Raw genomic sequence first — 18,309 nt, forward strand, 5'->3', positions numbered from 1 at the left:
TTTGCCAACTAATTCATTTCTGAACGGTAGTTACTTTGCAATCTTGGAAAAATGCCTGTCCAACAATGCACTAGTCTCTTGATTCTGCTGCTCTGGCAAGCACATCATTTCCTCAGTACTGTACTTCTAATAGCGTGATGTACCTTCACTACTGACCCTCCAACAATACAGCACTCCCTCAGTGTGCTCCAGATGTGTAAGCATAGATTCTGACTGACATTTTTAGGGTATAACTCGAACCCATAACCTCCTGATTCAGAGGCGAGTGCACACCCTCCTGAACGACAGTGCACACTTGCAAAAAAAAAGGTTTCTTGTCAATAAAACAAAGAACTGTGAATGATGGAGATCCAAATCAAAAACAGAAAGAGCTGGGGAAACTCAGCAGGTCTGGCAACATCTGTGGAGTGAAGACAGAGCTAATGTTTACAGTTCAGTGATCTTTCAATTTCTACTCTTGTTTCAGCTTTCTTGTCAGTTTTTGTAGATTTACAGTGATGTTATCCAAACAAAAATCACTGTCAAGACTCGGATATTTCTTTCTCATGCCCCATCAGAAGGTGAATAAACAAAATAAGGATATGGGATGGAAGACATTACAATAAGATTTGGGTTTGTTTGAGGGAGCTTATCGGACAGAAGAACTTCAAACATAATTAACCAAACTGTTCATCTACAATGAACCCTATTCCTGATGAAGGGCTTATGCCCAAAACATCGATTCTCCTGCTCCTTGGATGCTGCCTGACCTGCTGGCTTTTCCAGCAACACATTTTTCAGCTCTGATCTCCAGCATCTGCAGTCCTCACTTTCTCCTAGTTGATTTTAACCTATTGCGAATCCTCTTGCACGGATGCCTTCCTTGAAACTCTCTTCCTCCCTCTCCAAGATTCCTGAAGAAGGGCTTATGCCCAAAACGTCGATTCTCCTGTTCCTTGGATGCTGCCTGACCTGCTGTGCTTTTCCAGCAACACATTTTTCAACTCTGTTCATCAACGATGTCAGCTCTGTCATAGTCATCCAATATGTCCCTACCTATACAATCACATAGTTTGAGAACCATTTAAAATCATCAAATTATACAATAGACAATAGGTGCAGGAGTAGGCCATTCTGCCCTTCGAACCTGCACCACCATTCAATATGATCATGGCTGATCATCCTTAATCAGTATCCTGTTCCTGCCTTATCTCCATAACCCTTGATTCCACAATCCTTGAGAGCTCTATCCAACTCTTTCTTAAATGAATCTAGAGACTGGGCTTCCACTGCCCTCTGGGGAAAAGCATTCCACACAGCCACCACTCTCTGGGTGAAGACATTTCTCCACATCTCTGTCCTAAATGGTCTACCCCGTATTTTTAAGCTGTGTCCTCTGGTTCAGCACTCACCCATCAGCGGAAACATGTTTCCTGCCTCCAGAGTGTCCAATCCTTTAATAATCTTATATGTCTCAAGAAACAGCACAGAAAGAGATCATTTGGATCTTTATGCCTGTGCTAACTCTTTGAAAGAGCTAACTAATTACTACAGTACTCCTTGTTCTTAGCACCACACCCCTGGAAATTTTTACAAATCCAAATTCAAATCTAAGAATAAAGTTTAAAAGCATGAAAGCACAAAAGGCCGCTAACTTGATGACCATTCACCCTTCCCCGAACACAAAGTTCCCTGGTGATATCTCCCAGCTAGTACAAACTGTTCATGCTCATCAGTCATTGGTTTGCTATCTCTCTTGATCTCAAATTAAATCTCCTCCAGTCTTAGCGCTGCTTCCACAAAACTTGGTTTCAGGCCAAACATGTATCCTTCCTTCAATAACCCTAAACTCTCCTGCAACACATTGCTATCAGTTAAGATACATGAAAAAGCTCAAAACTCAAAATTACTTGAACACAGAAGAGTCAAGCATACTGAGTTAATTTCAAATGCAATACAAAATGAGCAGACCTGTCACCTGCCCAGACACACCTGTCACTTTTGTCACTGTTGCTGACATTAAATCGGTCTTCCTGAGAGTAAACCTGAGGAAAGCGACTGGCTCAGCCAGAGTCTCCGGCCATGTACTTAGACCCTGCGTAGACCAGCTGGTGGAGGTATTTGCTGATATCTTCAATCTCTCCTAGCTATAATCTGAAGACCCGTTGCTTCAAGAAGACTACCATCATCCCAGTATCAAAGAAAATACATGTAACGTGCCTCAACGATTACTACCCAGTGGCTCTGACCTCCATGATAATGAAGTGCTTCGTGAGGCTGGTCATGGCCCATATCAACTCTGGTCTCCCAGCCTGCCTCAATCCCCTGCAATTTGGCTACAAGTGTAACAGGTTCACCATAGACACCACCTCTCTCGCCCTCAATTCATTCCTGGGACATCTGGATAACAAGGATACCTATGTCAGACTCCTACTCATCTACTACAGCTGTGCCTTCATAATCCTGACCAAACTAATCTCAAAACATCGAGACCTAGGTCTCGGATCCGCCCCCTCTAACTGGATGCTCAGCTTCCTGACCCACAGACCTAAATCAGTGAAGACAGACAACAGCCTCTCCTCCATGACAATCCTCAACATAGGCATCCCACAAGGATGTGTTCTCAGCCCCTTGCTGTACTCCCTGTACACCCACAGTTCTGCAATCAAATTCTGTACAATTGCCATATATAAATTGCTGATGACACCACCATGGTAGGTTGGATACCAAACAACAATGAGTCTTGAAGGAGTTAGAAGGCTTGGCATCATGATGCAATGATAACAATCTCTCTCTCAATGTCGGCTAAATGAAAGTACTGTTCATTGGCGTCAGAAAGAACAGAGGAGGATGCGCCCCCATCTAGATCAACAGAGCTGAAGTGGAGAGGCTCAAAAGCATCACGTTCCTACGAATGACGATAACCAACAATCTGTCCTGGACCTCCCACATAGATGAAATGGTCAAGAATGCACAACAATGTCTCTTCTTCCTCAGGTAGTTTAAGAAATTTAGCATGTTCACAAGGACCTTCACCAACCTTTACAGATGCATCATGGAATGCATTCTATCCAGGTGCATAATACCCTGGTATGACAACTGCTCTGCCCAGGACTTTAAGAAACTACAGAAAGTTGTGCGCGTAGTCCAGACTATCATGGAAGTCAACATTCCATCTATGGACTGCATTTACACCCCTTAATGCCATGAAAAGGCTGCCAACATGATCAAGGCCCCTCCGACCCCAGTAATGCTCTTCTACAACCTTTTCCATCAAGCAGAAGATACAGAAGCCTGAGCACACACACACCAACAGAACAAAGGACAAAGAAAGTTTATAGCCCAGGAACAGACCCTTCGGCCCTCCAAGCCTGAGCCGATCTAAATGTACTACCTAAACCTGTCGTTCAATTCCTAAGCATCTGTATTCCTCCAATCCCCACCTAATCTTGCATTTATCCAGATGCATCTTAAATGAATCTACTGTGCCTGCCTCTACTACCTCTGCTGGCAATGTGTTCCAAACACCTATCACCTTCTGTGTGAAATACTTATCGTGGGTATCCCCCTTAACTTTCCACTTCTCAACTCGAAAGCATGACCTCTCGTTAATGAGTCCTTCACCCTGGGAAAAAGCTTGTCTCTATCCACCTCATCTATACCCTTCATGATTTTATAAACCTCAATCAGGTTCAGGAACAGTTCTTCTCTGCCATTATTACTCTGCTGAATGGACCTCTCAAACTTCAAATAACATTTATCTTCCTAATGTTAGTCTTGCTTTGTGTACCTCCTGTGCAGCAGTAACTTTGTATGGCTTGGTCTGTCTAGGCACCCTATGATCTGTATGTCCTTGTTTGCTATGATCTGCCCGTACTGCTCGTAAAACAACTTTTCACTGTACTTAGGTACATGTGACTACAATAAATCAAAGCAAATCAAACACTGTGTGCATGCATGTGTGAGAGATATGGGGGGTTAAGAGGAGTATGGGAATGGCCCTGATCACTCAGGCTCAGAATGGATAGTAGGCAGATGGCTGTAGGTATAATCATTGTGAGTCTGTTTTCCTTTGCTTGGGACACCATTTCAAGATAAAGGTTTGATAGGATTGAGTTAAGGAGGCATTTCTTCATTCAGAGGGATATGAATCTTTGGAATTCTCTACCTCATCAATGAATACACTTAAGGCTGAGATTTAGGCCTCTCAAGGATCAAGGGATATGAGTTGGAGTGTGGGTTTAAGGTCAAAAGTTGTATTGGATGGTGCTGCAAGCTTGAGGGGCTTTTTGGGTTTCTCCTTTTAAAAAAAATGCTCACAAGGAGGTGGGCAGAGATGTCTCTGCCTAGGCCAGTATTCATTGCTTAGCCCTAATTGCCCGTGAGAATGTGATAGTGAGCTGCCTTCTTGAACCGCTGCAGTCTGTACACTCATAGTGCTATCATGGCTTTCCAGGATTTTAATCCAGTGGTAGTGAAAGAATAGTGATTTAATTGTAAGTGAGGATAGGGTGTGACTTGGAGGTAGGTGGTAAATGTTGCGGGTGTGGACAGTGCTGTTGGAAGCATCTTGGTCAGTTGCTGTCAGCGCATTTTGTAGATGGTATACACTGCTCCCTCTGTACATTGATGAAGAGAATAGTGTTGTATCCATCCTAGTACATTGGTAGCACTTGGACCTCTCAATCAGAAGGTCTTGTGTTTTGGCCCACTCCAGGAATTTGAGCAAATAATCCAATCCAGGGAAATATTGCATGAAAGCAGCGCAGTTGGAACTGCCAACTTTTAGATGAGCCAAGACCTTATCTGCACTCATGGTGTTGTAAAAGATCTTACAGACACTATTGCAAAGAGGATTAATGGAATTATTCATTATGTCCAGGACAATTCCTTAATCAATATCATTAAAGTAAATTATCAGATCATGTGTTTTGTTATTGTTTGTGGACCTCATTTGAACAAATTGGCTGACATGTTTTCTACTTTATAACATTGACCACACTTCAAAAACATTCCATGTCTCTCTCATTCAGTTATTTTGGGTCTGATGTTCTGCCACTTCCTGCCCATTTTGACATGTCTGTGGTCTAGTCATTAAACTCATGGACTGCTCAGGATTAAAATCACCTCCTCCTTTATCTCTCTCTCTCTTTCTGCATTTATGTTTATAACTTCAGCCTATTTCCTATCCTGATAGATAGCCATCAGTCATTTGTGTTGTATTCAAACTAGGAAGCAACACTGCAACTGTCTGAGAAGATAATAATGAGTTTGGTTATTATAAAAAACAGAAGTGTGATTCTGCAGTAAGTTGTTGCTTACACTGGATGAAGAACTCTGCATTCTTTCCTGATCCTCGCCTCCTTCTTCTTCCTCAGGCAGGGTGGGCATGGTGGGAGCTATGATACAATGTGGACTGCGAGTCAGAGAACCAAGGGAAGGGCAAGATGGGTTGGCCCCTGGCAAAACAAATTGGTTCAGCAAAGCTCGAAGAGAGGAAGACGGGGCGTAATCTTCTTCGTCCGATAGCTGTTTGCATATAAAAGGGAAAGCCAGTCAAACCCAAATTAAAAAGTATGTTGTTCAACATGGAAACACCAGAGAGGCTGAAAACAAATTTCAGATTTCAAGTTTCAATTAAAATTATCTCTAAAGAAAAACAATCCATCAGCCAAAGAACAACATACCCAATCCAAAAGAGAGCAGCAAAGGTGCTGACTGTAATGTGGCTATGTCCTCCACCGACTCTTCATTGTTTCTGTATTCTTCATGACTCACCTAACTAAAATACAGCTTCCAAGCAAATACTTGGAAATCAATGGATTACATGTGGAGCCCACTACATTCAGTCCAATTAGAGGCTCTGCAAACATTACTTTTCCAGCCTTATAGTCTATGTAATAAATAGCTGCAATTAGATGTGACATTGAGGTTATTGGCAAAAGAACCAGAGTGAAAGTGAGGAGAATGATTCCAGTGGAGCAAGGGATTACGGTCTGGAATGTGCTGTCTCTAAGGGCAGTGGAAGGAGATTCAACAGTAGCTTCAAAAACAGGAATCAGATAAATGCTTGAAAACAATAGCAGGGCTGAGTGGAAAGGGTAGCTAGACAGAACAAATAGATCGCTTTTTCAAAGACCTGGCATATACACAAAGAGCTGAAGGGGTTCATTCGGTGCTGTTTGAATCTGCAATTCTAACGATTCTTCAACATACAATTATGTCATTAAAGTATTTGGATATGTTTGGGTTATTAATGTAAAAGGCATTGAAGAGGATCAGTGGGTGATGATCAAGCTAAAGTATGTTGTCAGATAAAGATCACTGAATTAAATGAGCTGCTCCCGTCCCTGTGGAATTCAAAGTGCAGCCTCCAGGAACTTATGGTCACAGGGGCCATATTCCAAACATGGATGAAGTATTTGAAAGATTCTGAATTTAGATCATGTTGCCCTGTAATTGTCCGTACATGTGAGGAAGCGATGGGGAAACTTCAGACTTACTGCAGATGCTGGAGTCTGTACTTCAGATTCTGGGCTTAATCTTTGCTCTTCAACAGCTTCCTGGGAGCTGTTCCTTAATAAAATAAGAAATAAAATAAAGATAAAATTTGATAGCTACTCCTACAATCTTCAAACAGTAAAATAATTTATTATTTTTGCTTCTTTTGTGAGGCTCCAGCCCAAGCAGTGCAGTATCCAACAGTGACACAGTGAGTGGTACCTTTGCTTATGATTCACAAAGCCATTGATACAAATTGTATTTCAGGGATTTGAAAACAGATTCCGGGCTGCTGCTTTCAGTGCAATGAAGGGAGGGAGAGTGGCATTGTCAAAAGGAACAGTACTGACTGAGGGAATGCTGCAATATTGGCAGTGTAATATACTGCTTCAGTGTCAGAGGGATAGTACTGATAGAGTACTGAAGGGATAGCCCTGAGGGAGCACTACATTTTCAGACAGGTAGTACTAAGGAAGTGCTGCACTGTCAGAATGGCAGAAATGAGAGTTAGTACTGAAGGAATATTGCACTGTCAGAGAAACTGGCCTTGCACGATCGAAGAGTTATTACTTAGGAAGTATAGTTGCTGCACTGAAGGAATGCTGCATTGCTCTACAGTTTTCATTGAATCATTGCACAGTATCCTTGCAGTGCGGAATGAGGCCATTCATTCCATTGAGTCTGCACTGGCCTTTTGAGGAGCATCCCACTCAGATCCATCCCATCCCTATAACCCTGCACATACCATAGCCAATCCACTTAACCTACACATCTTTGGACTGTGGGAGGAAACCAGAGCACCCGGAGGAAATCCATGTGGACACGAGGAAACAGTCCTCACAGATAGTCACTCAAGGCTGGAAATGAACCAGGATCCCTGCCACTGTGAGGCAGCAGAGCTAACCACAGTGTTGCTATGCTTTGGAGCATCTGTACTGAAGGAAGACTGTACTGAGAAAGCAGCAGTAATGACAGTGTTGCACTTTCAGAAGCCAATCCTGAGGGAGAATTGCACTGTAAAACAGACTACCCTGAAGGGGTGCAGCCCTCTCAAATGGAGAGTCCTGAGGGAAAATGCAGTGCTGAAGAATCATTGTTGAGAAAGCGTTACAATGTCAATGAGGAAGTCTAAAGAAAGTTCTGCACTGTCAGAGGGAGAGCACTGAAGAGTGCTGCCCTATCGGAGGGTTAGTACTGAAGGAGTGCTGCACTGTTGGATGGTCAGTACTGGGGAAGATTCGCAATTCAAATGGCCCGTACAGAGTAAGCTCTGCACTATCAGGTGGTTAGTACTGAAAGAGTGCTGCACTTTCTAAGGGTTAGTACTGAGGGAGTGCTGCCTTGCCAATGCTACACTGTCAGGAGGTCTGTGCTAAAGGAGTATATATAGTAACATAGGAAAAAGAATATGCCATTCACCCCTCCAGCTAGTTCCACCTTTCAATGAAATCATGGCTGATCTGTGGCCTAACTTCATATACATGCCTTTGGCCCATCTCCCTCAATGCTTTTGCTTTACAAGAATTTCCTGCTCAGATTTAAAGTTAATGACTGATCCTTAATTCATTGCATTTTAACACAGAACATAGAACATACAACAGTACATCACAGAACCTACACACCCTTCATAGTGCTGTCTTCCATGTGCCTATCCCAGAGTCGCTTAAGTCTCCCTCATGTATCTGACTCTACTACCACTGCTGGCAGTGCATTCCACACACCCACCACTCTCTGACATTTCCCAAAACCTTCCTTCAATCAGCTTAAAATTATACCCCTCATGATAACCATTTCCGCCCTGGGAAAAAGTCTCTGGCTATCCACTCTATTTATGCCTTTCATCAAGTCACCTCTCTTCCTTCTTTGCTCCGGTAAGAAAAGCCCTAGCTCCCTCAACCTTACTTCATAACACATGCCCTCCAGTCCAGGCAGCATCCTGGTAAATCTCCTCAGCACCCTCTGTAAAGCTTCCACATCCTTCCTATAATGAGGCAACCAGAACTGAACACAATATTGCAAGTATGGTCTTACCAGGGCTCGAAAGAGCTGCAGCATAACCTCACAGCTCTTAAACTCAAACCCCCTGCTAATGAAAGCCAATACACACCATACGCCTTCTTTACAACCCTATCAACTTGGGTGGCAACTTTGAGGGATCTATGGATATTGACTACCAGATCCCTCTGTTGTTCTGCAGTGTCAAGAATCGTGCCTTTAGCCCTGTATTCTGCATTCATATTCAACCTTCCAAAATGTATCACTTCACACTTTTCCAGGTTGAACTCCATCTGCCACTTATCAGCCCAGTTCTGCATCCTATCAATTCCTGTTGCAACCCACAACTGCCCTCCACACTATCCACCACTCCACCAACCTTCGTGTCATCGGCAAATTTACTAAACCACCCTTCTACTTTCTACCCGTGTCATTTATAAAAATCGCACAAAGAGCATAAGTCCCAGAACCGATCCCTATGGAATACCACTGGTCACCAAGCTCCAGAGTTGAAGCGTGTTCCAAATATCTACTATCATTGTGTGCAGACATGCTTCCTAACATCTCTCCTAAACGGTCAGCCATAATGCTCAGACTGTGCCCCTAAATCCGAGAATTCCTAAACAGTGGAAACAGGTTATCTTTATCTATCCTGTCTTTTCCTGTTAATATCAGATCACCCCTCCTAACCTTCTAAATTCTAGAGAAAACAGGCCTAATTTGTATAATCTCTCCTCATAATGTAACCCCTGAAGTCCAGGTATCAATCTTGTAAACCTACATTGTACTCTCTCTAGACCTTCAATAGTGCAGCACTTCATCACTACGACCCCTCAATCAGTGGCCAGTCCTGAAGTAGTCATCTACATTTGAAGACGCAGCACTGAGGGATTGTTGAGGAACAGTCCTGAGTGAGTGCTGCACTGTCAGAGTGCTGGTAGTGATGGAATGCTGCACTGTCAGAGGGGCAGTATTGATAGAACATGCATTATCAGACAGGCCCTGCGGCAGTGCCATATGGCATGAGGATCAATGCTGAGGGCATGCAGTACAGTCACATTGGCTGTACTGAGGGAGTGCTACACTGTCAGGGCAACTGCACTGAAAAAGCACTGTACTTCCAGACAGACAGTATTAAGAGAATGATCCTTTTCAGAGAGAACTCTACTCAGTAAGTGCTGCAGTGTCTGAAAATCAGTACTGAGGCAGTGCTGCACTATTGCAGTGAGGGTGTGCGTTAGTTTAGAGGGGAGTGTTGAGGGGGTGCTGCACTATCACAGTGACTGTAGAGAGGGAGTGCTTCAGGGTCAGAGAGGAGTGCTGAGGGGGTGCTGCAGTACCGCAATGACAGTAGTAAGTGAGTACTTCAGTTTTAGAGGGGCAACACTGAGGCAGTGCTGCACTGTTGCAGTGACAACAATGAGGGAGTACTTCAGTATCAGAAGGGGAGTACTGAGGGGGTGCTATACTGTCAAAGAGTCAGCACTATGGCAGCACTGCAGTGTCCAAAAGTCAGCACAGAAGGAGTGCACAGTGTTGAAAAGTCAACACTGAGGAAGTGCTGCAATGTCAAAAAGCTAATACTGAAGAGCTCGGGATCAGTGTTGGTTAGCTCAGTTGGCTGGAGGGCTGGTTTGCAATGTAGAATGATGTCAATTCCCCCACTATCTGAAGTGCTATGGAAGACTCTCCTTCTCAATCTCTTCCTTTGCCTGAGGCGTGGTGACACTCAGATTAAACCAACACCAGTTATCTCTCTCTAATGAAATAGAAGCCCTATGGTCTGGTAAGACTGTGGCAACTTTAGTTTCACTAAGTTAAAAGTCACACAACACCAGGTTATAGTCCAACGGGTATATTTGGAAGCACTAGCTTTCGGAGCGCTGCTCCTTCGTCATGTGGTTGTGGAGTATAAGGTCGTAGGACACTGAATTTATAGCAAAAGTTTATAGTGTGGTGCAACTGAAATTATATACTGAAAAAGACCTGGATTTCAATATATAATTTCAGTTGCATCCCACTGTAAACATCTGCTATACATTCTGTGTCTTACGATATTATACTCCACAACCACCTGATGAAGAAGCAGCACTCCGAAAGCTAGTGATTCCAAATAAAGCTGTTGGAGTATAACCTGGTGTTGGGTGATTTTTAACTTTGTATACCCCAGTCCAACACCGGCACCTCCAAACCATTACTTTTACTGAGCACTATCAAAGAATCAGTATTGAGGAAGTATAGTTGCTTCAGTGCATGATATAAGCATTTGGGTCACCATGGTATTCCAATCAGTGGCATATTTCATTGCATGGCAATTAGAGTATATTTGAGTTTTACCTGTTGCTGGTTTTCTGTGTCTTTTTGTCTTCAGTTGATGATGAATGTTTCTCTCCTTCTAACTGACTGTGACCCAATGATAATTGTCTTAAACCCAGTAACTTTCCAAATGATGGACAACTTGACGAATGTTCTAGATTAAGGGCATCTGTGACATTAAAACACAACAGAAATGAATTCTGACTGGGTGGTATGTCTATCAATTGTCAAGTTGTTGAGATAGCAATCATAAAGGAACTGATACATTCTTTCTGGATCTTATCGCCCGAATGACACCTTAGACTCAATTTGTGTTCTGATTACTGTTATCTGCAAAACCAGTAGAATACTAAAGATGAGCGAAACCATTTAATTATCACATTTCATCTTGCCTCTGAATCTGGACGTTATACGTGCAACACCCACTTCAGAGACATGGGTTAGGATTTTACACAAGGCAATTACCTGGTGCTTCAGCTGAAATGTTAGGGAATGAATCTGTCTTTGCTGGGCCAGGTCATCCTACACCTACTTTAAGGCTCTCAGGTCACTAGATGGCTTGAGGCAGTTCATTTGGCTTCAGTTCTGAAGAAGGGTCACTGGACTCTGCTTTCTCTCCACAGACACTGTCAGACCTGCTAAGTTTCAGCAACAATTTCTGTTTTTGCATCTGGCTTGAGGTTGCACTGTCAGAGGACAGCACAGAGTGAATGATGCAATGTCAGAGGGACTGCAATGAGGGAGTGCTACAATGTTACAGAATGAGAGCATGGTGATGACAAGATACTGCAAAGACAATGGGCCCTGACAACATTCCAGCAATAGTACTGAAGACTTGTGCTTCAGAATCTGCTGCAGCCATGGCCAAGCTGTTCCAGTACAGCTACATCACTCTATCTGACAATATGGATAACTGCCCAGATATGTCCCACACACAAAAAGCAGGACATATCCAATCTGCCAAATTACTATCCCATCAGTTTACTCGATCATTAGTAAGGTGATGGAAAGTGTCATCAACAGAACTATCAAATATTGCAAGTGCTCAGCAATAATCTGCTCACTGACACCCAGTTTTGGGTTCCACCAGACCACTCAGCTCATGACCCCATATTGGTTCAAATATGGACAAAAGAGTTGAATTCCAGAGTTGAGGTGAGAGTGATAGCCTTAAAGGCACATTAAACCAAGTGTGGCATCAAGGAGCCCTAGCATAACTGGAACCAGTGGGAATCAGGCGTAAACTCTCTGCTGGTTGGAGTAATAGATGGTTTAGGTTAGGACAATGTTCTACCTCCATGTGTTGCCAGCCAAGCAAATGGACAGCATTTCAATACTCTCCGTAATGTCACTGCAACTAGTGGACTTTTATAGAACTGCAGCAGTTACTGAAAAAGGTCTAGCTTGGCTAGGGTGGGAATGGGTGCCTCTATTGAGCACAAGTTGTCTCTATAAGAGACACTCCCCTCCTCACGCTATAAAAAAGGCAGCGACACAAAACAGCACAGACACTTGCCATTATGCGTTAAACCCGAGGATCACCGACAGAACATAACACTGTGGGATGGGCCACATTGCAGGATCATTGCACTGTTAGAGGTATAATCTGATTGAACCATTTAAGTTTCCGAAAGGAATACTGTGAGGCCCTCTAACCTAGCTAGAGAGTTCAGAACTAGGATGCATACTTAAACAATAAGGGGCTGGCCATTTTGAACTGAAGTGGAAAATTACTTCACTTAGAGGGTGACGAATCATTGCAATCCAGGGGCCAATGGATGTTCAGTTGTTGAACCCATTCACAATTATGGATATTTGGGCACTGCGGAATTAAGGAATTCAGGAACTGGTGAGAAAATGGAATCTAGTCAAAGATTAGGCTTGATATCAATGAATAACAGACCAGGTTCAATGGTTCACATGGCCAATTTCAGGAACATTATTTCCTAGTCTTTTGGGTGAATTGTTCAACCGAGGCCAAGTCTACATTCCCAGGTTGAAATAAAAACCAAAGAAAAACAGGACAGTTTCTCTTGGTATCCTGGTTAATATTTAGCCCTTAACCTTTAGCACTGAAACACATTATTTTGTCATTTACATTACTGCAGTTTACAGGAGCTTACTGTACATTTCTTACATTACAACAGGGACCGTTCCCACCATTGCCCACTGGTCCACTCTTCCTTAACTCTTCAACACTCTGCCACAGCCCCACTGTACCTTCCCCTGTAACTGCCGAAGGTGTAACATTTGCTCATTTATCTTCTCAGTATCCAATGACCCAAACATACCTTCCAGATGAAGCAGCACTTTACCTGCACTTCTCTCAATCTAGTCTACTGCATTTGCTGCTCATAATGTGGTTTTAGATTAGATTAGATTACTTACAGTGTGGAAACAGGCCCTTCGGCCCAACAAGTCCACACCGACCCGCCGAAGCGAAACCCACCCATACCCCTACCCCTACATTTACCCCTTAACTAACACTACGGGCAATTTAGCATGGCCAATTCACCTAACCTGCACATCTTTGGACTGTGGGAGGAAACCGGAGCACCCAGAGGAAACCCACGCAGACACAGGGAGAACGTGCGAACTCCACACAGTCAGTCGCCTGAGGCGGGAGTTGAACCCGGGTCTCAGGCGCTGTGAGGCAGCAGTGCTAACCACTGTGCCACCGTGCCGCCCAAATAGGTCTCCTCTATCCTGGGGAAACAAAGCATAGACTGGGAGACAGCTCCACAGAACATCTACATTCTGCCTGCGTCTTTAACACACCACCCTATTCCCTGGCCAACATCTCTGTCTCAGGCTAGCTACAGTGTTCCAGTGAAGCTCAGGGCACACTGAAACAACAACATCTCATTTTCCACTTGGGGATCCACTTTCCACTCTGGACTCAATATCGAGTTCAATAATGTTATGGTCTGAACTCCCCCAGGCCCGAGCCCCCTACCACATACACCAAGCTTTGTTTTTACATAGTCTGCCATTAGACACTACCTATTGTTAGCCACTAACAGTCTCTATTAATAGACATTCATCCTCCCAGCCAGATTGCTATCAACTCCTTTGTTTGTCCTACTGTTCTTCTCTTTCTTTGGGCTCTATCCCAACTTATCTTTTAGTCTTTACATGCCTGCCACAGCCCCCATCTTCTCCATATAGACCGACATTTTCCTAACCACCATTGGTTCTGAGGAAGGGCCATCGGAGCTGAAACATTAACTTTGATTTCTCTCCATATATGCTGCCTGACCTGCTGAGGTTATCTAGCAACTTCTGTTTTTGTTCCTACATTATAACAGGGCTACATTTCAGAAGTACTCCACTGTCTCTGCAAAAGTAGCAATAGAGTTGCAAGTTATTTCCTCTTACCTAAGAGAGGTGTGTGCAGTTCCCAGCCTCCATGATCTGAGTATAGCCCATTGTAGATACTGGAGGACTGTTGCTGTAAATGAACAAGGATCTCCTGAGTAATAGGCCACACATCTATTTCCTGTTTCTGTATTGAGAGAATTGATTGTAAATTTGATATAAAACAAAAGCTTATTCAGTACTTTCAAACAAACGATAACTTAAAACAGAGGGAACGTAGAATTCAGAAATGTGTACATCCTATTCTGCAAAATTGACAAGACTGAATTATACTATTCTGAATTTTGTGAAGGTGTTGTTTCATGTAAGGAAACGTTTATATTCTTAAATGTAGATTATTTACCTTACTCCTGGATTGCTGAACACAGGAACTTCAGAATTGCTAGATACATAAAACACCCATGGTCCATCGGCTCACCTTCTACAATCTCCATAATCACATAACTCAACAATAATACAGCTACTGACTAATTACAGTGGTCAGTCTCTAACAGTGAGTTTATAATAGGCCAGACACCAGATAAAGAAAACCCCCAGTGGTGGAAAGCTTTGTGAACCATAAACCTTCATCTGTTCCTCTCAAGTTATGCTACACTCACCACATGTCATGCCAAAAGTTGCAAGTGCAGTCATATTACAGGACATTGAATGTGAAAGAGATCTCTTTAATTTGCAGTGGAAGGAATGGTTCTGTTCGCCGAGCTGGAAGTGGAAGGAATCAACACCTTCTGCTTCTATCATCTTTTTCCATATCCTGTTCTAGAAAATGAACCCTCAGTCACCAATACTTTTCATACAAATTTGTTTTGAATTTAACACTCTTCAAGCACAGGCCTTGCTGCTTGGCTTTACTATTCTGGATATGGGCAAACAGCCTGTAATGCTTTGCATTAGTTTAGTCCTGGTGGAACCCTAAAAACAGCAATAGGATTATTTCACAATATTCTCTCATTGAGAACTTGTCTAAATAACACAAGCATTCCTCATTATCCAGTCACTCCAACTCCTCATTCATTCTGGTTTCTCTTTTCTGTGTCTTTTCAATAGCTGCATTCCTTATTGAACTTGGGTGACTATTGTGCAAGCATTAATTTAAGTCTGTTTAGGTCTATTAATAATGAGGCAGTTGAATTTCATCACCACCTTGGCTCAACACTGACCTTTTAACATTTCCCAATATTTGCTTTGCTTTGCTCATTGGGATAGCATTTCATTTAGCATCTCTGTTGCATTGTTCACTCTCTGACTTACAGAACTATCTCTCTGTTTTCACCATTCGTAGTCTGTGGCTTCAGTCAGTCTACTCGCTGCGTTCACCACTTCCTTTCATGTTTGTACCCTCCCAGATGCGGTCACAGTATATTTTCTGTTAAACATGTTTTGTACCTTGATTGGATCATAATTGGAGCACTGTGTACAATCTTGCTTTCCATATATGCCTGCTATTGTCCAGATATGGAGTGTCATTGCCAGTTGTGGTCAATTTCCACCTCCCTTCATTAGACTACACAAACATCAGCACAGAAAAAAGATTTCCATTTGGTCAACACCTTTCACAGTCTCAGCATCACTCAAAGTTCCTTAGAACCAATGATTTGGAGATGCTGGTGTTGGACTGGGGTGTGCAAAGTTAAAAATCACACAACACCAGATTCTCCAGACGTCCCCAACAGTACCCTTCCACCAACACTCTCATTTGTTTGGCCGAACTGGTCCTCACCCTTAACAATTTCTCCTTTGAATCCTCCCACTTCCTCCAGACCAAAGGGGTAGCCATGGGCACACGTATGGGCCCCAGCTATGCCTGTCTCTTTGTTGGCTACGTAGAACAGTTGATCTTCCGTAATTACACCGGCACCACTTCCCACCTCTTTCTCCGCTACATTGATGACTGTATTGGCGCCACCTCGTGCTCCCGTGAGGAGGTTGGGCAATTCATCAACTTCACCAACACATTCCACCCTGACCTTAAATTTACCTGGACCATCTCTGACACCTCCCTCCCCTTCATGGACCTCTCCATTTCCATTAATGACGACCGACTTGACACTGACATTTTTTACAAACCCACCGGCTCCCACAGCTACCTGGATTACACCTCTTCCCACCCTATCTCTTGCAAAAATGCCATCCTGTATTCCCAATTCCTCCGCCTCCGCCGTATCTGCTCCCAGGAGGACCAGTTTCACCATAGAACACACCAGATGGCCTCCTTCTTTAGAGACCGCAATTTCCCTTCCCATGTGGTTAAAGATGCCCTCCAACGCATCTCGTCCACATCCCGCACCTCCACCCTCAGACCACACCCCTCCAACCGTAACAAGGACGAACGCCCCTTGCGCTCACCTTCCACCCTACAAACCTTTGCATAAACCAAATCATCCGCCGACATTTCCGCCACCTCCAAAAAGACCCCACCACCAGGGATATATTTCCCTTCCCACCCCTTTTCGCCCTCCGCAAAGACCGTTCCCTCCGTGACTACCTGGTCAGGTCGACGTCCCCCTACGACCCACCCTCCCATCCTGGCACTTTCCCCTGCCACCGCAGGAACTGTAAAACCTGTGCCCACACCTCCTCCCTCACCTCTATCCAAGGCCCTAAAGGAGCCTTCCACATCCATCAAAGTTTTACCTGCACATCCACTAATATCATTTATTGTATCCATTGCTCCTGATGCGGTCTCCTCTACATTGGGGAGACTGGGCGCCTCCTAGCAGAGCACTTTAGGGAACATCTCCGAGACACCCGCACCAATCAACCACACCGCCCCGTGGCCCAACATTTCAACTCCACCTCCCACTCTGCCAAGGACATGAAGGTCCTGAGCCTCCTTCACCGCCACTCCCTCACCACCAGATGCCTGGAGGAAGAACGCCTCATCTTCCGCCTCGGAACACTTCAACTGCAGGACATCAATGTGGACTTAAACAGCTTCCTCATTTCCCCTTCCCCCACCTCATCCTAGTTTCAAACTTCCAGCTCAGCACTGTCCCCATGACTTGTCCGGACTTGTCCAACCTGCCTAGCTCCTCTTCCACTTATCCACTCCACCCTCTCCTCCCTGACCTATCACCTTCATCTCCTCCCCCACTCACCCACTATACTCTATGCGACTCTCTCCCCACCCCCACCCTCCTCTAGCTTTTCTCTCCATGCTTCCGGCTCACTGCCTTTATTCCTGATGAAGGGCTTTTGCCCGAAATGTCGATTTCGCTGCTCGTTGGATGCTGCCTGAACTGCTGTGCTCTTCCAGCACCACTGATCCAGAACCAGGTTATAGTCCAACAGGTTTAATTGGAAGCACACTAGCTTTCGGAGCGACGTTCCTTCATCAGGTGATTGTGGAGGGCTCGATCGTAACACAGAATTTAGAGCAAAAATTCGCAGTGTGATGTAACTGAAATTATACATTGAAAAATTGATTGTCTGTCAAGCCTTTCAACGGTTAGAATACAGTGATAGTTTCACTTCTTTCATGTGTAAATCACAAAACCCTTCTTTTTAAAGTTGCATTCTCGGGTTAGCTGTTAACAATGGTGATAGCTAGACAATATGTTGAAGGTGTTAGCCCCTGTGTTCTTTGTCTATGACCTGATGTTTAGATTGATTCTAATCTAATAAGTAAGATAACAGTGTTTTACATAAATTCCTGCAGTTTTTGAGCTCAGAGTTCTACATGAATGTATGCAGTTTTTGAGCACACACAACCCCCACCCCAGACAGACAGACACGCACAGACAGACAAAGACCCACATGCACACATATATTTTGTGGAGTGAATTTGTATTGCAGAGTTACATTGCACTTTGCTCAAAAACTCCATACATTCATGTAGCACTCTGAGCTCAAAACTGCAGGAATTTATGTAAAACACTGTTATCTCACTTATTAGATTAGAATCAATCTAAACATCAGGTCATAGACAGAGAACACAGGGGGCTAACACCTTCCACATATTGAATTAGGCTAGCAAGGATCAGCAGACAGCAAGGTGATTATTGCCAGATCATGTGTCTTTCAGGTGTAACATATGGACCATAATGGGAATATTTAATAGTGAACATGATGATGTAACTCAAACATCAAGTCACATGCTACCAAGATCCGAAGAAGGGAGAAATAGAAGAACTATGCCTC

At 43.8% G+C, this 18,309-nt stretch overlaps 1 protein-coding gene across 6 annotated transcripts in view; it reads right to left on the reverse strand.

Moving 5' to 3' along the window:
* The window catches only part of mrvi1 (murine retrovirus integration site 1 homolog), a 120,191-nt gene that overhangs the window by 71,616 nt on the left and 30,266 nt on the right, over window positions 1-18,309 (reverse strand). For 5 of the 6 annotated variants that reach the window (XM_060838994.1, XM_060838992.1, XM_060838991.1 and 2 more), the window contains exons 2-5: window positions 14,170-14,296; window positions 10,813-10,960; window positions 6,483-6,555; window positions 5,302-5,508 (exon numbers count right to left, since the gene is read on the reverse strand). In XM_060838994.1, the coding sequence (XP_060694977.1) occupies window positions 5,302-5,370 (69 nt within the window). In that variant the 5' untranslated portion in view covers window positions 5,371-5,508; window positions 6,483-6,555; window positions 10,813-10,960; window positions 14,170-14,296. The remainder of the gene's footprint in view (window positions 1-5,301; window positions 5,509-6,482; window positions 6,556-10,812; window positions 10,961-14,169; window positions 14,297-18,309) is intronic. The other variant, XM_060838990.1, reaches the window with a different exon arrangement.

The sequence above is a fragment of the Hemiscyllium ocellatum genome, chromosome 18 (genome assembly GCF_020745735.1).
Source record: "Hemiscyllium ocellatum isolate sHemOce1 chromosome 18, sHemOce1.pat.X.cur, whole genome shotgun sequence".
Classification (NCBI taxonomy): Eukaryota; Metazoa; Chordata; class Chondrichthyes; order Orectolobiformes; family Hemiscylliidae; genus Hemiscyllium; species Hemiscyllium ocellatum.